This window comes from Saccostrea cucullata, unplaced genomic scaffold (genome assembly GCF_032062105.1).
Source record: "Saccostrea cucullata isolate Sc308-1 unplaced genomic scaffold, CSIRO_AGI_Scuc_v1 ctg259, whole genome shotgun sequence".
Lineage (NCBI taxonomy): Eukaryota > Metazoa > Mollusca > Bivalvia > Ostreida > Ostreidae > Saccostrea > Saccostrea cuccullata.
Window position 1 is genome coordinate 392027 of NW_026934432.1, and position 23337 is coordinate 415363.

The following is a 23337-nucleotide window of genomic DNA, read 5'->3' on the forward strand; positions in this document are numbered from 1 at the left end:
CTACACTAAGATACATAGAATAGTGCATCGGTTTTTGATTTCGATGAACGGTGTTGCCATGGTTACTAAAAATAGAATTTTCTGTAAAATTCCTTAAAAACGCTACTCCTTCTACAGTTTTGGTCTGATTTCAATATAACTTGGCACACAAGTAGACTACACTAAGATACATAGAATAGTGCATCGGTTTTTGATTTAGATGAACAGTGTTGCCATGGTTACTAAAAATAGAATTTTCTGTGAAAATCCTTTAAAACACTACTCCTTCTACAGTTTTTGTCTGATTTCAATATCACTTGGCACACAAGTAGACTACACTAAGAGACATAGAATAGTGCATCTGTTTTTGATTTCGATGAACGGTATTGCTATGGTTACTAAAAATAGAATTTTCTGTGAAATTCCTTAAAAACGCTACTCCTTCTACAGTTTTTGTCTGATTTCAGTATAACTTGGTACACAAGTAGACTACACTAAGATACAAAGAATAGTGCATCGGTTTTTGATTTCGATGAACGGTGTTGCCATGGTTACTATAAATAGAATTCTCTGTGAAATTCCTTTAAAACACTACTCCTTCTACAGTTTTGGTCTGATTTCAAAATAAGTTGGCACACAAGTAGACTACACAAAGATACATAAAATAGTGCAATGGTTTTTGATACAAACCAGTAGAGCTACAGTCTCGACAGAGACTTCTGGTTTTCTTTTTAAACCTGGGGTAGACACACCTTTTTCCAATTTTGGAAGTCTAATATGCACTACTTGGTATTGATAATGTAACCTGATTGTCTTTATACAGGTGTTATAATCCGTTTTTAAATGTATCATTTTTCGACTAATACATTGGAATAAAAAATGGAAGGGGGTCCAGCCCCCAAGTGTCTGTGATTGCTGTGTAGGGTCAAGTTCGGGTAAATCGTATCCACTTGAGGCTAGGTTGAGATCAACAAAATGAAAACATTTCATCAGAATAAATTAGATTTAAAAAAAAAATGTGGGGCACAGATCCCTCGGATATATGAGTGTTATGGCCCACAGGCTTCTTTGCACCTGCGCAAATATAAATAGTATTATACTTAAATTAGCATTTTTAACTTATAATTTTATGTCATGTTGACATTTTGAAATATGTTTATAATGTTTAACCTGAAAATACACATAGGCCTATACCTAATTACTCATGTTACTTGCACATACACGTAAAGCATAATTTTTAGAAGGTCTTCCGTATGTCCTCAATTTCTACAAAGCCTTCAATTAGCCTGGCCTCTCCTAACCGGATGTAAACACAGATTTGACGAGATCAGAGGGATTGTAATATTGTTCTTTGGCAAGTTATCACTGTTATGGAAGATTGCTCATCAGTATGATTTGTTCGTAACCTAGAACGACGTGAAACAGAAGAGGGTATGGCGAATCAGGGCTTTATACCCGACTCAGCCGTGAATCCATCAACTCAAGTTGAAATAAGTGTCTCTTGCAGGTGAGTAAATTATCCGCCCTCTCTAGATTACAGGCGCTTGATGTTTTTAACCATGTTTTCATAAATAAAATCCTATATTATTAGTGTAGTATGGAGAAAATATTTGTGAAAAGAAATGTTAAAAACGTCAATCACCTGTGCTCTGGATTGACTAAATAAGTTTTAGAGTGCCAATGTTTAATTAATATAAATGATAATAAGCATGATAAGATACATGTTATGCATAAACAGTGAACTGGATTATCTTTTAAGTAGTAAACTGGTAAAACGTATGCCCTGTAGACACAGAGAGTTTAATTTGCATTAAATTAATAAGAAGTGAACTAATGTGAATTAAAATAATGTAATTTAAATTGCATTCACGCAACAGCTAAAGCTTAAACTGTAAACTAATGTGAATTGAAATTTTATTTCTGCAATAAGGCTATTCAGTAAAGACTATTGTGACATCATTTTTAAATCACATCATGTATGCAGATCGAGCAGATCCATTTGACATAATAATAATAAAGACTGTATAAAATTTAGTGATTATCGGAATTTTCCTTTATTGAGTTCACCCAAAAACAGCACAGATACCAAAATCTAATTAGCATTCATTCGGATCTAATGCGAAGTAATTTAATGCAAAGTAAATTAATTCCAATTAAACTAATTTGCATTAAGTTCTCTGTATAGATGTTGTTCAAATTTAATTTGCAGTAATTCAAATTAAACCCTCCGTTTGAACAGGGCATAAAAGTCAGTGGTGCATTAATGTCTAAATACACTCATTTGAAATACAGTAACTTCCCTTTTTTCTGAATTAATACATGCAGTTACAGCTTATTTTTGTATTTGAAGAAATCTTCAGGACAAAGATGCCTTTTCTAAATCGGATCCAATGTGTGTACTATACATGAAGGATGCAAGAACAGGTTCTTATCAGGAGGTGAGGCATTAACATGATATTTACTTTATTAGTTTTATACAGGTTTATTGATAGATCTACCTCTGAATTTGATAATCAGATGAGAAATGTCTTGGGTCCTATGTTTGATCAAATTTTTGACAGTACATGTGTGTCAGTGTTAATTTAAAATTAGTTAACAGGTGTAACAATGGAAAGGAGTTATGAGTAAACATACTAACGTTGAATTTTTATAAATACATATACAATGGAAACGTATGGCTGGACCTGGAAGTGAACCCATGACCCCAGCATCACTTGGCAGATGCTCTAACCACTGAGCTATCCAGGCTGATGTCCTCAGTCCAGCCTAATTTCTTACACATATGTTCCACCAGGAACCAGAGGGAATCATGATGATGTTTAGAACATTGGAATACATGTTCAAGGTTTTATTAGGGACTCGGTATTGACTATTGACCGAATAAAGCTTTGCTTTGTTGAGTTCCTTTTATCCAGTCAATGCAGGGGAATGGGGGGGTTGAGGTCATTATAAAAAGTTTTAGATACTGTTTTGTGTTAAATGTCTCTGTGTCTTTAAATTCCTGACATTATCAGACATTTGACATTTGTTAGTTACAATGTACCTGGTAGTGTTTTTATCTTTCAAATTTCCTCTGAATCTATGAACATGTCTTGGAAAAGACAGGAAAAAATACAATTTTTGTATTGTTACTTAATATAATAATGAATCTGAAAATGCACATGTTCTGACTTTCTTGTAGTTTGGCAGGACAGAGATGATAAAGGATACACTCAATCCAGACTTTGTACACAAGTTTGTGATGAACTACTACTTTGAAGAGAGTCAGAAACTCAAATTTGAAATGTAAAAATATATCTATTTACAGTAAATGAAACATAATTGCCTTTGGTACACCTATTAGATAGACATACCCTCTATATATTATATTTAATTTTTGTATGTGGCTTTTTAAAATAATTGTCATTCTCTTCTAAACACTTTATTTGTATCAATAAGTATAAATTTTATTGTAGATATGATGTAGACTCACCTAAACAAGCCCTATCAGCACATGTAAGTACTTATATTAAAATAATTAACCATTCTAATAATTTAGAAAAAAATAAATGCATTTTAAATGCATTCATTTTTTCTAAATTACATGTTCATTCAGTACACATTCTCTCAGACTCTCTCGTTTAGAATCAAAAAGTTTTTACAATATTTACAGGCTATTACATTTACATTTACAGGATTTTCTAGGGAGGTTGGAATGTTCACTGGGAGAAATTGTTGGGGCTTCCAGTGGAAGGATGGATGCTAAGCTGCAGTACGTCGCTGAGTTATTGCCCTCTAAAATTAATTTTTGATAAAAAATAATATATATTGATTATTTACATATTCCTTCCATATCAATTTCATAACAAAAAGGACAGATAAACTTAAAAAAAATGACAACATGTTCTATTTATGTATAGAAATGTTGAATATTCAGTTTGGTTTCAATATTTCAGGGGATCAAAGGGTCGTGGACAGATTATTGGTAGGTACATGTAAACATACTACACACAATTGAATAATTGTAAACATGTAAACATACTAAACACAACTGAATGATATCTTCAAATTATTTCATTATTGAAACTTTTACTGAATGTATGATGTGACAGAAAATTGAACAGAACTTTGATGTAGTAATAAATAATTATAAATTACGCACATTGATCAAAATTTTTATGAATACATACATGTAAATGACTGTCAAAATTTTTTGGAGTAGTTAATGTCAATTTTGTTCACTGTTTCTCTATGTAGAGAAGGTAGAATTATTCTTTACTACCAATAAATGTAATAATGATGTTTAATTTATTCCTTTCAGTAAGAGCTGAAGAAATGAGTTCTTCAAAGGTACGGAAAATGAAAGGAATCACTGTGTTGAAACAAAAAAATAAACCTCTTATCAAATCTTTATGTATATAAACATGTAGTTCAATCATGTAATAACCAACCCTGTACAGATTAAGAAAGGAAATTGATATCGTGTTGTAGTATTTCTTACTAAAAGTTTGGATGTAGATTTTATCATCTCTTGAATGGTACTTATATAGGATGTATCCACTATGTTACATTGTCTATAGCCTATTTTACCCGTAATAGAGCTGTAGCATAGTACTTGCTTTAATATTCAAACATGTGCATTCAAAAAAATTTCTTTTTTTCTTTTTTTACTAGGAGCTGTTAACGCTACACTTCAGTGGAACTAAGCTAGACAAGAAAGACTTTCTGGGAAAATCCGACCCCTTCCTGATTCTGTATAAGGCCAATGAGGACCGCAGGTATAGTGTGCTGGCTATATATTGCAATCTTTAATCTGCGGGAAGTATTATGAAAAACTATTTCCTGGTGTGCACAGGAATATCTTTTAATGTACAATATGCAAGTACAAGATTAAGCATAGCTCCTTTATACGTTACTGTACATTATCACAACAGGTCATAAGAATTATAAGTACTGTCTAATGATAAAAAATATAAAAATATGAGTATTTTTCAAAATTATCCTTTTCCTATATTCATATGTTTAACAGTTTTTAATAATATATATATGTATTAAATATTTGTTATATTTTTTCAGTTTCACAGCTGTTCATAAGACAGAGGTTATAAAAAATACACTCAATCCAACATGGCGGCCTTTCCAAATTCCAGTAGCAAAACTTTGTAATGGGGATTATGATAGGTATACATGTACTTAAGATCTTACTATCTTGTTTTCATTTATCACAGAGATGTTCCTCATTATTGCAGCCCGGAGGACCGGGCTGCTCTATACATATAAGTTTAAGTGTTGGTATATGGGGATTAGGGTGGGAGTAGTTATTTAGAATTAAAGGTTTTCTAAACATTGAAAAGATTGTTAATCAGAATGTCCTTTCCGTTCAAAAATTACGAGATACATAATATATTTACTTTCCTAAAGTGAATCTGTAAAAATATATATGCTTTTCATATTTGATATATAAAGTTGCTTATCATTAACTTTCGAAAAAACGACAGGTACCTTTTTTTAGAACATGGAATTTTACTTCTCGGATAAGAACGTACTCTGCACAGTTCGTGTTTTATATTCTAAAATTGAAAATGAATACATTTTTAAATATAGGTGATGCGTGTGTCTAACTTCAATTTATATTTTATGCAGCCAACATTTACTTGAGGAATTCATCAAGTTTAAAATGGTATCGTTTTTGATTGATTTTTAGCTGACTGCAAGTTTTCAAAATATTCGCTGCTATCATCTCCATCAATTAGACGCATGCCTTTTCACTATTTTTGAAGAAGCGGTTTGATGATCAAGACTCATTTTCATTGTTTACTTTATATATTTCCCGGGCGACAATTGATGGTTACATCAATGTTTTCTTGTAAATATTGATGTGGATTTCAGTCATTTAAAATTTTTCACAAGTCTGAATACACCAACCTGACTAGCTGCAATAATGTAGCACTTCCCAAATGGAGACAGCAATATTGTTGCAACTATTATCAGTCTATTTGTAATCAACTTGTTTATAGACATTTGGCAATATGTACAAGATATAATATTGTTTTTTTTTTAAAATTTCTAGTCAGTGAAAATGATGATCTTCAAGTATAAATTTCTAGGCATGTGATTTGATATAGCACAAATTTTTGATTTAAGGATGACGTTTACTCAGGTTTCAAAAAACAGACAGGAAATTTTATAAAGTATAATATGTTAAATCAAAAATTGTTCTGAATGCATAAAATAACTAAGTTTTAGCTCAATGTCAATTTAAAAATTGAATATTTTATTATTTGAAGAAAATATACAGGAACAAAAGTCAATGTATGGCAGTGCAGAGGAAATTCGGACTAATTTTTTGATTCTCATTTTTGTCAATTCTTTTTTATTTTGCAATATTCAACACAATGTAAAGGTTATATGTATTTTTAAACACCATTTTGCAACTTTTATATGTGTTCAAGCTCATATTAAAGCTCATAAGTTATTTCAAATAATTGAATGCCGTTAAATAAAGAAATTCAAAAATATGAACAAACACCATTTCAGACAACATATCTCAATAATTTGATCATTGACCCCATATAATATTAATACAATGAGAATTGGGGCAACAAAAGTTACCTGAGGCTATAAATGATTTAGAGTTCTTATCATTCAGATTTTTGTAATATTCAATTAAAAATGGGGAAAAATATAAATATGACAGAGGGAATTCGGACTGTAATAATTATCAAGTTTATGACCCAAACTCTAATCGTTTCTTTCCATGAAGCAACGCTGTTCCATTGCTATAATATTTCATTATTTAGAGAGTTTTGTTGCTTGTAATATTTTCTGAACGAAGAAAAAATTGGTCATAGTGTGAAAAATTTGGGCATTTTCCGACAAATACTCAGGGCCCACTAGCACGAAAAGCAGGTCATTGACCTAGTTATTTGAAATTGAAATTTAACACAAGAATCACATGTGTACAATGTGCAATAGGTGGTTTTTCAATCTTATCAGTGGAATTTTTTATCATCTGAGTAAAGGTATACCTTAAATCAAAAACAAAAAAAAATGAAATAAAATACATGTACAAAGTTTTTTAATAGTCTTAATTAAGTTTTATAATTATCATAATATCAAGATACGCATCATATCATGTTATATGTATCAAGATACGTATCGTATCACAAGATTAGTGTATTATCCCACTCCTACAATACTGAAAAAGTGCATTTTGATTTTTTGTAGAACTGTGAAGATTGAATGCCACGACTGGGATAGTGATGGAAGGTGACTTTGACTTAATTACATTTTAAATGTTTTTTTCAATTATTTAATTTAATTGATATTCGGTGGTGTTGTTTGTTTCAAAGTCATTGAAATTTTCTTCTTTCCAACAGCCATGATTTTATAGGAGATTTTACCACTAATATAAGGGAACTAACTGGCAAACCAAATCTTAGTTTTGAGGTACGTATTATAAAGCTGGATTTTATTCTTTTTGCATTTATTGCCTCTTTGATTCTTGTATTTCTTTTGCTATCCTTCCTTACCTTTTTTTAAACAATACTTATATTTCAAAATTCTTGTCAGAGGAGTTTGTTTTAGATTTTGTTGAAAATAGCTTGCATTTACATCCTAACTTTATTTTTTTTCCAGTTAATTAATCAGAAGAAAAAGTCTAAGAAGAAAAGCTACAAAAATTCAGGACAGGTATTCATATTTTTATCATTGATATTTTTTTTAAAAACTTTTTGAAAAGCATTTTGTTTTTTCAGGCAAATTGGCTGAAGAATGAAATTAAAAAAAACAAGATGTGTTTGTGAAACACTAAGCGCCCGGTGGCAAAAAATCAAAAAAGCTATTTTTAGCATATAGGTCAAGGTCACAAAGTCATTAACCTTGGAATAATTTGAAAGAACATGATTAGTGGAGTATGCATACCAAATATTAAGTTTCAATGTCTCATAGTTCAAAAGTTATGGTTAAGGTTCAAAAAAGCTTATCTAGCATAAAGTCACAGTCAAGGTCAAAAGGTCATTGAACTTTGTGTCATTTGAAAGGGCTTAATTAATGGAGTATGCATACTAATTATGAAATATCTGTCTCCTATGGTTCAAAAGTTATAGTGATAGATCATATAAGCTATTTTTAGCATAAAAGTCAACAGTCAAGGTCACAAGGTCATTGACCTTGGTATCATTGGAAAGAAATTAATTAGTACAGTATGCATACAAAATATGAAGTCTCTAACTTTCATGGTTCAAAAGTTACGGCGAAGGTTAAAGTTTGCAGAAAAAAGGCTATTTTTAGTATATAGGTCGCAGTCAAGGTCACAAAGTCATTGATCTTGGTGTCGTTTGAAAAAGCTTTATTAGTGGAGTATGCATACCAAATAAGAAGTCTGTATATTTTATGGTTCAAAAGTTATGGCGGAGGTTAAAGTTTGCAGACAAACAAACAAACAGACAGACAGGACAAAAACAAATACACCCCGGATCTATCAATCCGGGTGCATAAAAAATAATTTTTAATACTTTTTTATTCCAGATTCATTTGCTCAATGTTAAAAAAGAAATCAAGCCATCATTTTTAGACTTTTTAAAAGGAGGGTAAGTAAGTTAAACAAAGGAATTTATGTAAACTGCTTTGTTGAAAGTTCCTATAAATTAATAAGAGATTTGTAATCTATTTAAAATTATTGTTTGAGAAGCGATAGCCGATTCAAAACATCTAATTTAATTAGATTGAGAGATTTGTAAATGAAAATCCTAATTAATATATTTTTAGGACACAGTTGAATTTCACAGTGGCAATAGATTTTACTGGATCCAATGGAAATCCTGCCTCCCCCCACTCTCTACACTACATCAACCCCTATCAACCCAACCAGTATGTGGCAGCCATACAAGCTGTAGGGGAGATCATCCAGGACTATGACAGGTAAACACTCAGATGTTAACTGGCTGCATGTATCTTTATACTACAGAAACTGGGAGCTATGAAATTACTTTGCTATATCCATAATTCATTATAACGGTATAAGAAATTTATTAAATTTATATAGCTGGGAATCCAAGATGACTTCGCTATATCCGTAAATTCGCAATGTCCGTGTTTGTACTAAACGAAATTTGCTGTATACCATATAAGTTGATTTTTTTTTAAGTGAGATGTAAAAGAACTGCGAACGATAGTATTGTTCTCCCGCCTACTTCCAAGTCAATTTTCAAAAGTTAACATATTTGATAAATTTTTAATATTTTTATAAATAATTATATGGATTTTCATAAAACATTACTTATTTGGGAAAACAAAGAGAGATAACTCTAAAATTTTGGTAAAACTTGTGTTTTTCACTTAAGAAATCAACGGAAAACGGAAAATTATTTTTAAGACATCTTCTCCCCCCCCCTCCCCGTGTCACAAAAATTCCTTTTTACAGGTAATATGGAATGTTATTTCACACATTCATACCAAAGCTTTTTGTGTGACACGGGGGGAACATATGTTTTTTGACAAGAAACGATAAAAAGTTTATTTTTCCACCAATTTCAAAGCGATTAACAACTGAAACATTATATTTTATTGATTTATTCATGTTTTATTTATTTGCCTAAGACACAAGAAACTATATAAGGAACATTTAATCATATCCAAGACTATTTCAAAATATGGTGATGCCTGAAACTCCGATTTCAATGGAAAGTATCGTCTACCCCCCTTTTTTCAAGAGCTAGAATTATGTATAATTTACTGTTTAGCACTGTTATTAAGACAATTCATCAATTATCATTGAACAGTTCTTTGTATTAAACAAAGATTTTATGGCCAAATTGCTTTTGAATTTGAATTAAATAGTTCCAAAATGTAGGCGGGAATCGAGAGTTAGCGTGCGTGTTTCTTTAGCGATTAAGTCCCTCTGCATCTACTTGGTTTTGTAGTTGTGATTATAAACCATGTTGTTGCTTGGAACACAAATTAACACATGTCTGTTGAATAATACCTTGCACCATATAAGTGATGATGTCTTTGTCTTCATTGCAGTGACAAACTGTTCCCTGTGTTAGGATTTGGTGCTAAGTTACCAGACGGAACTGTTTCACATGAGTTTCCTGTGGTACATTTATTGTTTATTCACATTTTTATACTTAACTTGGTGGACATGATACATGTTATTACTATATGTTCATGATAACCAGTAAAACAATACTGCATTCAATTCAATTTTTGTTTAATGATTTGGTAATTTTGTATTTTCCCATCTGTCTGTTTGACCTTCAAGAGAAGAAATTTTCCACCTTTTAAATATAGTTCTGCCAGGACTTTTATAAAAAACTTTTGAATTTGTTTTCAGAATTTTAATGCAGCCAATCCCTATGTGCAGGGTATAGCTGGTATTTTAGATGCATATCAGAATGCAATAAGAAGAGTTCAGCTTTATGGACCTACCAACTTTTCTCCTGTAATCAATCATGTATCAAAGTAAGATCTTATAATTTTATTTTTTTATTTTTTACATGTTGTAGATTCAAATGGAAATTGATCCACTGAGAGAAAACCTTTTCCAAACAATGTGAAGTAAAGTTGACAAGGCCTAAAATAAAATATTGTTTGTTTGCAGTTGCCGACCGACCCACTGAAAATGCACCCGACCCAAACTTTTTTTTAGCCATTTTGTAATATTTTTTTTTTCTCCAATTTTTCAAGATATTAAAACTTTCATTTTCAATTTTTGTCTTCATCAATCATTAGTTTATACCAAGAGTGCAGCTTATTCATGTAAAGTAGGCCTGTGAAAAACTTAATTTTATGGTATCTAACAAACATGACAAAGATCTGGAAACAATTTTTTTTTTTCAAAAAAAAAAAAATTGCCTACCTACCTACCTAGACTAAAAATTATAGGTCGGCAACTGCAAACAAAGAATTTTTTAAGCTTGGCCCAATGGTTATCTTTTGGAGTGTGAATATCAATTGTTACCCTCCAAAATATGATCATATAATTACAACAGCAAAACATTAAAAAAGACATGACAAGTTATGCAAATATTAAATAACGTTATCATTTTAACTGCTTCAAAAAAAAAAAATCTGCCTGCCGCATTGAATTTTGAATTTTTTTGGTAAAAGCATTACTACAAATAAACATTTAACTCTTGCCAGCAAGAATTTCTAAATACACAAGATAATCTTAACAACTTCAGTTTTGTACATTATCTTTGTGCAGATCAGGAAGATTGGTTACATTCATTCAACAACTTTTTCACTAATGTAGAATAATGTATTTGAAGTTAACTTTTGCTGTGACTTTTTGTCATAACATGTACTGATTAAATACATGTTTTCTCTTTGTTTATGACAGGTTTGCAGCATCAGTCAGAGATGGGTCTAATTACTTTGTCCTGCTGATTCTGACAGATGGAGAAATCACAGACATTAGGAACACTATTGAGGCTATAGTCAATGTAAGATTGAAGATGATTTACAATATTCAATAATTTGAACACAGGACATTTTATCTTTTTTTTATTAAATGTACATGTATTTATGTGTATATGAAAATTCTAATTTTAATTTTGAAAAAAGATAAATGATGCAGTTTGCATTCCAGATTCAAAATATTTTCTTTAATCACTGATTGCATTTAGTTGTTTTAAGATACCAGGGATGTTAAAAAAAATTGCAGAGACAAATTTTATTTTATAACCATGCTATTTGCCAAGAACAATAAAACTTTATTGATAAAAAGTGAAGTATCTTCAAATAACTTAAGAAAGATTTGATGTTTTCTGATTTTCTTTCAAAGATGTACAACAGTATCATTTAGCTGATATGCTTCATAAAGAAGTTCACTTCATTCATGTTTTTATAACGATTAAAAACAGTGTAGACATTTTTTGTAAAGTTACAAATTGCACTCTACATGTATATAGTGCAAAAAGATTTACATAATTAAATGTTTTACACTTTAACTTTTTATTTTTCCACAGGCCTCTCACTTGCCCCTTTCCATAATTATTGTAGGTGTGGGAAATGCTGATTTTACAGGTACAAATTATTCATTAAAAATTAAAAAAAAAATTTACTTATGATGTTTTAGGTATTACATATGTGAAATCACTGTAACCTGAAGATGAAATTTCATGGAAAAAATGAAATGACAGAACTAACAACCTAGAATGATAAAGTGTATATATCAAAATTTCTGTGTTGAGGAAAAAAATCTTTTTGATGATTACTGTCCAAGTTTCACTTTAAGGGGATTGAAAACTGACAGGAAATTTTATAAAGTATAAATGTTAAATCAAAAATTGTTCTTAATGGATAAAATAACTAAGTTTTAGCTCAATATCAATTTTAAAATTTAACATTTTATTATTTGAAGAAAATATACAAGAATAAAAGTCAATGTATGGTTATGCAGAGGAAATTCGGACTAAATTTTTAATTAGATATTTGATTTCTTGCAATATTAATCACAATGTAAAGATTAGATGTATTTTTATACATCATTTTGCAAATATTATATGTGTTAAAACTCATAAATTGTTTCAAATAATTGAATGCCATGAAATAAAGAAATTCAAAAATGTGAACAAAAACCAAATCTCAAGAATTTGATCATTGACATATAACATTAATATGAAAATTAATAGGAATAACCTAAGGTTATAAATGATTTAGAGTTCATCAGTCAGATTTTTGCACAATTAAAAATGGAGAAAAAATGTAAATATGACAAAACCAGTAATAATTATTAAGTTTATGGCCCACTCTAATCTTTTCTTTATATGAAGCAAAGTTGTTCTGTTGCTATAATATTTTATTATTTAAAGAGTTGTGTTTCTTGTAATATTTTGTGAGTAAAGAAAAAATTGGTCATGGTGTGAAAAATTGAGGTATTTTCCAAGAAATACTGAGGGGCCACTAGCATGAAAAGTAGGTCATTGACGTAGTTATTTGAAATTGAAATTTAACACTAGAATCATAGGTGTACAATGTGCAATAGGTGATTTTTCGTTTTTATCAGTGGAAAGTCTTCTGAGTAAAGGTATACCATTCTGCCAATTGTGTAACGCACTACATGTATATAGTGCACAAGATATTTAATTTCAGAATTTACTTCCCTTTTGATATTTTTCAGCAATGAATGTGCTTGATGCAGATGACCAAAGATTGTGTTCAAATGGAAAATATGCTGTGCGAGACATAGTACAGGTATGACAAAGGGAAATGTGCATTTGAATTTCTCCCAGATATTTTTAATTGAAAAGTGCTTAGATTATGAAGAGTTTTGAAACTGTATGTGGATAAAAAATTCATTCTGAAATCTTGTATAAACTTTTAAAAAGCATTTAACTTCTTGTTAGAGAAGTTCACATACTATTATATAATTTTTCTTTGTGTCTCAGTTTGTTCCTTTCCGAGACTTCCTAGGAGGCCAATCAGGGGGAAACACTCAGATATCCCAAGCAGCACTGGCCAAAGAGGTACTGGCAGAAATACCAGGACAAGTGGTGCAATACATGCAAGCTAACAAAATCACTCCTAAGCCACCTAGGACTGACGTTGTTCTTCCTGGACAAAGTCCACCTCAGCAAAACCAAGGGCAAAACCCCCCTCCCCCTCCTCCAACCCAGAATCAGGGACCCATGCCAGCATGGGCTAAGGCTCCCCCTGGGGGGCCCTCTGCTCCTCCCCCAGCTGAAGGTGGCTCTTGTCCTTACCCCCAGAAGGGACCCTGGTGAAGTGAATAATAAAAAGTTTTAAGCTGATGCTAAGCTTCAATCTCTCATAAAAATGCAGGTTTTTCATACGCTAACTTTTTTCTTTTTACAAAAAATATTTAATTATCTTGATGTTACATACATATCCTTGTTGAAATACAAACATTTTAACTATAGTTAAACTTTAACTATTATAAAGTTAAGTCTAATAACTTCATGATCAACCCTTGTTTAATGTCATAATATTTATATACTCTATATATATTTTTCATGTTTTTTATTTACATTTTTTATTAAAGCATATAAGCTTGTTTTTTTTTATTTTGCAGTATTGTTCTATAATGTTCCTTGTAACACATTGTGATCAGGGTATGGAAAGTCAACTATGTTTATATAACCAAAAAATGATGTGTATTATTTTATGATTTTCTCTTGTTTTTTTTTTTTTTGTTCATTATGCACTTATTCACCATTTGGTATTCATAGTAATTAAATAGGTATTTGAACTTTTTTTAGCTTTCGAAATTACTTTAAATAAAATTCTATTTTAAATTACATTTAAAACATCGACATTTGTTTAATTTATCATAAATACTGATAATTTCTAATGCTGAGAAATGTATATTATCTCAAATACTGAATATACTTGGAGAAAAATTGAAATAAAACAGAAGGGTAAACATAGAAATTTTATCGTTTAGTTATTGTCTTTTTTTTTGTCTTTCTACTTAGTGTAATGCATGCATATGTTCAAAATAAAGTGCATATAATCTACAATTAATGTTCTAGCCACCCTTGTAAATTTCAGCACCTAAATGTTCTAAATTATGAACCAAACTTTCACATATGGAGTGTCACTTTGATAGATGCAAAGTAACCTTAAACAAAGTGTTTCGCCCATCTGTGTTCCAGTGGTTTTATCAATGTAAGTTGTTCATACAAACCTCCATCCTAAGTGGAATTTCAATTGTATTCTATTTTTTTCTTTGGTAAAAAGATTCCTTGCGAAAAACTGAATATTTATTATGTATATTTAATTTTTTTTGTGTTCCTTTATATCATAATTGATTTTCATTCATCACTTTAACTATATATGTACTTCTTCATATAGGGTATTTGTGAGAATTTAACTTTTAACAGAATATACCCATTTTTTGCCATGGCATTTCGTGTTATATTTATCTGAAATTATCTGGAATGTACATTTTTGTTTCAAACAAAAGTTTTCTAGTCAAAAAAATTTGAACATTATTATTAATGGTGTTACTAAGGTAACCATTATGTGTCAACTTTGTACTTTTTGGTGCATTTTATTTCTTTTTTATGTAAAAAAGAAAAGTCTGTTAGTTAGAGAGTTGTTACAGTGACCAATATCTGACTTGCAATGATAGAAAATGTGTAAATAATTTGCATTTTTTCAAGGTAAAGTAAAAAGGCTGGCACCTTTACACTGCAACAGTGATGAATAAAGTACAAATTCAGTCAAGATAAAGGAGTTTTGCGGGTTAAAATTTAAACACGTTTTATTTGTGCTGGATGTATAAAATGCACTGTACTGCTTTTCACTTTCTTTTGCTAATACATGTAATTTTTTTTAAATCCATTTTTTTAAATTGTAAGGATATGATATGACTTTATTTGTTAATTCATTAACTAGTACATGTAGGTAATTAACAAATATTAAAATGTATTCATAATTTATTATATGTGTTGTCATTAAACAGATAATACAAATTATTTTTTTTTTATAAATAATTTTTTAAATGACTTTGAAAAGTACCTGGTAGGGTTTAATAATATAAATTTAAGATTTACAAGCCCATGGATTAAAATTGTGCTTACCAAGTACAGGTAGATTCATTTGTAAAGTTTCTTAATATCAATGTACATGCTTTGCATCATCTATGATGGAATAAAACTAGAAAACAGACACAACCAGACAAGGTTTGGGATTTCATTCAAAATACTTATTGACCTCAAAATTAGATGGTAGTGCACATTCTAGAGTTCATATATTTTTTTTTAAATATCTTGAAAGGTGTGGTATTTGCAAAACATTGTATCCTGGAAAGTTTCAGTTTGAGTTGCATATTCTTTGACGTTTGGTCTTATTTGTTGGTATTGAGAATAGAGTCAATTTAAAAAAAACTAGTATTTAGATTACTATATGCTTTTGGAATTGCTTTGGAGACATCAGTATACCAGGCTGTTGATTTCACAGGCAGGAAAATTTTGACCAGTCTCATACACCGGATTTGATCTGCATTTATATTTTATATTATTTTTAATTACAGTTAAAATATAACATCGATTGTGGAATTGACAAGTTTCCATTTACCCAAGACTATGACTTTTTTCCGAGGCGAAGCTTACGGGGAAAGTATAACAATGTATAGGCCTATACATGTATTTGCAGCAATTTTTAGTGAATTATTCACATCTAGCTAACGATCTAATTTTATAAGTAGGAAAGTCATAAAAAGATACTTTATTTAGTTATTAGTAATTTGATAAGAGCTATACGTGATAAACCTTACCTTCTGATAAATTTTCAAGATATTCTTTCCATATGAATTCCATTTCAAATATTTGACACCTTACGGATTTAACTTCAGTCATTCTTTAAAAAATTGTTAATGCATATTGCGCGTCTTCTTTAAAGCTGTACTTCTGACAAACTGTACAATTTTCTTATAGGTACCAGGGTAATTATAAACAACTCAAGCATTCAAAATTTTATATCATATCCCTTTACAATGTAACAAATGACAGCATCGAGTCAGATAATTTGTGATCTACTTATCAAAAACAAATCAGTCGTATTTGTAAAATAGGTAAAATTATGAACAAATTAAGGACTATACGATGGTTATCCAAAAAGTTCGTGGACAATGACGTTTTTGTTAAAATAAATGGTTCTATATGAATCTATTGTATTTCAAAATATTTCTTATGAAAATCCAAGTCGGAATGATATAATTTTTATTGATGGAACTTAATATTTTTGTAAAAATCGGGGTCTTTGCAGATGGTGCGCACGGACCAAGGTTAAAATGCCATGAACTCTGATAAAAAGTTTTCAGATTAAAATGATTATTTTCTATACAAAACAAGTCAAAACATAATCAAAATAATATGTAACACAAATAAGGAGACTATAATCATTTGCTGATATCTTAAGTATCGCTTGCTATGTAGGCAGTGAAAATATTAAACAAAAACCCTTGCAAATATGTGTCAAAACTTATGCCTAGGTCACATTTAAGCCGATGGACGGGCGACTAAATTTTTCTGGTCTTGTCGGCTGAAAGAACAGGATCGGCCGACACAGTATCGGGCGACACGGAGCAGTCACATTATTTCCTAGGGACACCGATGACTTTGATAAATAACACAAAAACCTTTTTCTCTTTAGAAATCAGCAATATTTTTTCATATATCTATATTCAGATAGATGACGTGAGTAATGTTTGCAAGGCAAAGTGGCAGAATCTTATAAAATTGTGACTCGATGTTGAAAATGTGTGTAAAATTTGTATAGAATTGCATAAAAAACGACAAATGGCGCATATCTAAGCAGCAAGGAAAACTTTAGATTTTCATTATATCCTACGGATTAATTATTTATGTTATCTCCATTAAAAAAATTAATATCAATCTATGCATCAAAATTTTGTTTGTTTTATGTATCCTTAATAGGTTAAATATTCACAAGTCGGCCAATCGTCGCCCGATCATCGAGCTCTGAGCTACAGTTTGATTTCAACTGTCGGCCGAAATTTTCAACATGCTTATTGTCCAACGACGGACGACCGACTTAATAAACTGACAGCCGATGGTCGGACGATGATCGAAGGTTGGTCGACTGATAACTGCACTTGAAGAAATCGGCCACCGACGCATGAAAAATTATAACTTGGACCGATGGACACAAAATTGGTCGGCCGACAAAAAAATAGGTCAAAATCGGCCAAGACAACGGCCGATGAACTGACGATTGTCACCCGAAGAATCCCATTTTTCCTTCAAAACCCGTCGGCCGTTGGTCGTTTTTGGAAATGTGACTGGGGTTTTAACAGAAAAGGCGACGTCGGCCGTCCGAACGGGGCAGCGTCCAATAAAAAAATGTTTTAATACGGTTGAAACGACATAAGAGACAACTCACAATTACTGAAATATATTTAGGTTATTGATTTGAGATTGGTTGTATACGATTTTTCTGCCGTGTTTACAAATTTGAAGACACTACAAGAATATAAATCACATGTAATTTGCTAAAAATTGAGATTTCTATTCATGACGTCGTTATAAATCTAGCGAAGCATCGGACTGGGCTGTGCAGTATGTATACACAAACTTTTAATATTGATGACGCTCATAAATTTTTATGCATTGTTTTAAATTTTAAAAATTAAATAACTTATAATCTATAGTTAAATATTTTTGCAAGCACTTGGAAGTGTGGCGCCATAAAATGTAATGCGTTTCCGTGAACATATGTGTAAAATTTCAAAATCAAAAATGTTTGACGTTACGAGGGGCGTTCAATAAATAATGTCATTAGCTCGATGACATACAACATATGAGTCATATAACATAAAGCTTGACTTTCTCTCATTATTGAATCTTTAATGAATTTATAACAGTTTATGTGACCACTTTTCATCACATAGTTTTATCGTGAGAAGCTGGGAAACAAGGGCTATTCGAGACACTGCATTATAAATGAATGGTAAAGAATCAGTTAACTAGAGTGAAAATAAAAGCTACATTAAAGCTGCTGTAAAACTGGTTAAAAATCACAAAGAAATATTCACTGAAATATGTGACATTTACAGCAACCGATGCCTGTTTTATAGACAAATTAGCAGGTGGATTTCAAAGATAAAAAATTATATAATGGGCATCAAAAATGGGTACCCTCCTTGCCAACAAAAATTATAACAACTTATGTACTGTTTGCCAAATTTCAACAAATAATATTTGATGTTGTATGATTGACTTTAAGACACATAGCAAATTTGATAGACATCATATCGGGAGAATTTTACACTGTTTTTAAGAAACGTTTGACTGTAAAAAAGCTTGGTACTCTAAGGTCACCCTGTATTTTGAAAAATGAGTGAAAACGACAGCGTGTACAAAAGTCTTAACAATTATTTTAAAATATCAGTAATTGTAGCAATCCACGTTTGTTTTATATTCAAACAGATATTGGAACATGAATCTATTGCTTAAAACCATTAAAACAAAATTTACCATAAGATGTACTTGATAAAAACGGCGAAGGTCTGTCAAGAGCAAAGGTATGCAAGAGCACAAAAACAGATTTATATGCAATTTTCTTAAATATTAGTGGTATTATTGTTCAAATTCGTATTCGGGGAGACAGTTTAATATCTGGAGGTGTCTAGAAAGCAGTTTTTTTGCAAAGAGATCGAAAGGTTTATCAGAGAAAGGACCCAGAATTAGGAATCCACTACACTGAATTTCTTCATGACAGCGTTTAAACCCGCATGCCCTAAAGAGTAAAGGGGTTTACGGGATAAACAGAAAGTTCATGTTTTTTCACATTAACAATATTTGCCAGATCTTTGACCTTTTGACTTGTTTCTATTTCCAAACTCGAATAAAACACCTTTCAGAAGGAAAAAACAAGTCCAGGAAATCATTGGATCTGCCATTTTCCAGTATACTAAGGGTCATACCCAAAAATAGTTCTAAAAACAATCAGAAATTGGATAAAAAATGTTACGGACATGTGTTTGAATTAAAATAGATTAATAAGTAAAATCATGAAGACTAAAATCATTGAAAAGCGTCGCTTGCTTCTTTCTGAGCCCCAATGACATTATTTATTGAACGCCCCTCGTATAATGAAATTAGCTTAACGTCACACTGGTCCGTGCGCACTATCTGGAACTTTTAAAGACCCCAATTTTTTGCAAAAATATTAACTTTCATCAATAAAAATTAAATTATTCTGACTTGGTTTATCATAAGAAATATTTTCATATACAGTAGAATTATACAGAACCATTCATTTAACAAAAACGTCACTGTCCACGAACTTTTTGGACAACCCTCGTATTTGGCAAATTGCATATTTTTCCCCCATCAAAAGTCATATTTTGAAAATCTTTCAAATCTTTCTTGAAATGCACTCTTGAAATGAATTGTATAAATTGTATGAGAAATCTAAATTAACAAAACGTATAATATTTTTTTAAGTAGGTTATTGACAATTTTTGTTTTCATGACGTCACAAAGTATTCGAATTTTGAATTATTATTCAGAAAGAGGAAAAAATTGCCAAAATTTGCTCAATTTTTTCAATCAAAATTATAGAGCGCAGGTCTGCTTTAGAGCAATATTTAAACATATCATTGATACTATCATTCAACATATTAAATCAAAATATTGAGCTAGAGCAAACCTGCGCCCAGTGACTTTAACTCAAAATATCGATGTAATATACCTTTTTCTGTAGAAATCATAAAAATTGAAATAAACGTCATTTTTCTGATATCAAACATATATGCCGTCGTGATTTATGGAAATATTCAGTGCTTTGAAGTCTGCAGGTTTCCCCTGTTTTAGAGCAGAATTATATATTTCTCCATCAAAGTCTTATTTTGTTGGCAAATATTGGTCATAACTGAATATGGTACTTTACGTTTTTCCTGCATGTTGATTTAAACATGTTTAAGTTAAAATTTTATACAAACGAGAAACCGAGTAGTCCATTAACTATACACTGAATTTACGACAGATTTTTCCGTTATTTCCCGATCATTACAAGATGCACACGGCGAGTGTGACCGGTCGGCAGGGGATGCTCACTCCTATATGGCACCAGATCTCACCTCTGATGTTTTGTTTGTTATCTACATATGTTTCATGTTTCCTATTAAATTAAGCGTAAACTATGATATAGTATGGTGTTTTACCTTAGATATATAATCTTATAGATGTTGACATATATGTCTCTGTTGCATTGTTCTCTTTCACAATCCTTTTTTACCTCATATTATCCTTGATTATAATTTACCCATATCATTGTTTTTGAACAATAGATTTTAATGTTTAGAAAACATGTAAAAGAGACAAAACTTATAATAAATTTATAATTAAAAAGATAAGCATAAAGTTACATCATAGATGATAATAAACAACATTGTTGTTGATTAAAGATTCTGAGAAAAAGAATTATACGAGGGGCATTTGGAAATTAATGAATATTAGATAATAAAAAATGTTAAACATAATTTTTAAGGAAAATTGATTGAAGAAAATTAAAATTTAATCAATTTTCTACAAAATGTTTATAAATTGATTTTTTTTAGATAACGCAAACCCGAGATCTTGACATGTGACATAAACGACGTCTGCGACACTTTAGCACGAAACAATGGCAAGTGAAGTTCCAAAACATTTAGAGCAAAGGGCATACTGTAAAGCAAGGGCGCTTCTCGGTTATGCCCCGACAGAAATTAAAGCTGATTTGAACAGAGTTTATGGACCTTCTGCGCTCTCCTATCCAACTGTTCTGAGATGGGTACGTCGACTTCAAGACGGTCGGCAGACGCTTGCAGATGACCCTCGTAGTGGAAGACCTGCATCTGCCATCACCAAAAATGAAATTGACACTGTGAAACAGATCATTGAAACTGATGCAAGATACACCGTTAATGACATTTCATCTTTCACTGGGATCAATTCGTCAGCAGTATTTGAAATATTAAAACACAGACTAATGTTGAAAAAAGTTTGTGCTCGATGGGTCCCCCATATTCTGACGGATGAGCAGAAGAGGGTACGGGTAGAAATTTGTCGGCAGTTATTAGAAAAATATGAACATTGCGATTTCAGGCGTTTAAACGAAATTGTCACAGGTGACGAAACATGGATTTTCTTTTTCGAACCAGAAATAAAACGAAACAATAAAGTTTGGGTGACTGATGTCAAGGACAGGCCACAGATTGCACGGCATGGCCGCACAGTGCGGAAAGTTATGTATGCTATTTTCTTTGATTCGAAGGGACCCGTGGTACAAATTCCTGTCCCAGAGTCTACCAGTGTCACTGCTAAATTCTACAAAGAAAAAGTGTTAACCAAAGTTGTGTCACACTATAAAGAGACCCGCCCTCGCACTGGAACCCGTGGTATACATTTACTGCATGATAACGCACCAGCCCACAAAGCCTCGATTGTTACCGAATATATGACAGAGATGAGCATTAAAACTTTACCGCATCTTCCATACAGCCCTGACCTATCCCCTTGTGACTTTTGGCTGAATCCACTGATCAAGGATGCCTTAAGAGGACGAAGATTTGAAAGCCGCCAGGCTGTAGGCAGTGCGCTATACCAGTGTCTAAAGGGTATCCCTAAATCGGCCTATAAATCGGCTTTTCAGAAATGGATTCAAAGACTGAAAAAATGTATAAAAGTGAAAGGAGAGTATTTTGAAGGACTGTGATGAGCTGAATCTGTGATAATTTTGTTGAATAGAATACAGCAAATAAATATTCATTATTTTTCAAATACCCCTCGTATATACATTGAGAACTTTTATAAAGTAAAATGCAGTAACGATGCAAATGATAGTATTTAGAATACCTATGCATGTAATTCAACAATTAACAGCATATCAATCACTTTGAACACAATTGAAGTTGTAAAAGAAATAAGCAATAAATAAATGATGAAAGAAAAACCAACAATCTTATACTTCAGAACACATCATCAACTCATCAATTGCAAAAAGTGAACACAGTTTGAAAAATCATTTTATACTAGTATATAAAGGGATATATACAAAACAGAACACAGTAAAATTTGCAACATATTGTAAAGAAAAGGTATAATATAAAATTAAGCAAAAACAGCAAAAAAAATCTATGTTCATCATGTTTGTTAAAAATAAATAACCATAAACAAATACACTTCATTACATGTAACTAAGAATACATGTATTAGGCAGTATTAAAAAAAACATCATGGAAATAAAAATTTGTATGATATTAAATAAATTGTTATTATTGATACATACAAGACAAATCTAAAATTATTGTATAAAACATTAAGAAAAAAATAAAAAGTTTAAAAAGTGAAAAGCAAGTTTAAAGAGTGTGTTAATTTAAATAATATAAATTGTATTTCTGACGAGATTTGTTAATTGAGACCTGTGTTTGGGGATACACCAATACGTATATCTATTCCCGGAGACATATAACTGTGTATAATTCAAGTATATTATTAATTATTTATTTTTCATTTACTGACTAGTTAATTTCGAAGCAACGATCATAATTTAAAAAAATTGAATAATAAATCAGAGACATGGATTAGGCAACGCTCAGTTAAACTGTATGCGTATTTCTGTTTCAAAAATAAAATAAATTGTAAACTGTTGTAATAATACAGCAGGCTTAATGCATGTTACTTTATTAGGATATAAAATGTAAGCTGCACTTTTTATGTTGGATTGACTAGACATCTCTCTGTCATACTTAAGTACATACATGATATCTATTAAAACAAATGTACAATACTACATGTGTAATTGCTTTTGCAAAACCAAGTGAAACAAAACAATTTAATTGTTAATGGTTAATTTATAATAAGCAAAAGTTTTGTTTTAAATCCAGACAGGATTGAACTAAAT

At 31.0% G+C, this 23337-nt stretch overlaps 2 protein-coding genes across 2 annotated transcripts; both read left to right on the top strand.

The window, feature by feature from the left end:
* The first annotated feature begins 1290 nt into the window (after positions 1–1290).
* On the top strand, positions 1291–13768 carry LOC134240682 (copine-8-like). The gene is made up of 20 exons (XM_062722748.1): positions 1291–1486; positions 2330–2417; positions 3161–3264; positions 3435–3474; positions 3654–3730; positions 3915–3943; positions 4280–4308; positions 4633–4736; positions 5035–5139; positions 7186–7227; positions 7338–7407; positions 7597–7650; positions 8488–8549; positions 8728–8880; positions 9985–10057; positions 10295–10422; positions 11303–11405; positions 11931–11988; positions 13085–13158; positions 13353–13768. Exons 1-20 carry the CDS (start codon positions 1413–1415, stop codon positions 13686–13688), a joined length of 1803 nt encoding a protein of 600 aa, XP_062578732.1. The 5' UTR covers positions 1291–1412; the 3' UTR covers positions 13689–13768.
* Positions 13769–21078: 7310 nt separating this feature from the next.
* LOC134240712 (histone-lysine N-methyltransferase SETMAR-like) lies at positions 21079–22149 on the top strand. Its single transcript, XM_062722778.1, has one exon. The coding sequence runs from the start codon at positions 21079–21081 to the stop codon at positions 22147–22149; it is 1071 nt and encodes a 356-aa protein (XP_062578762.1).
* Positions 22150–23337: the final 1188 nt, after the last annotated feature.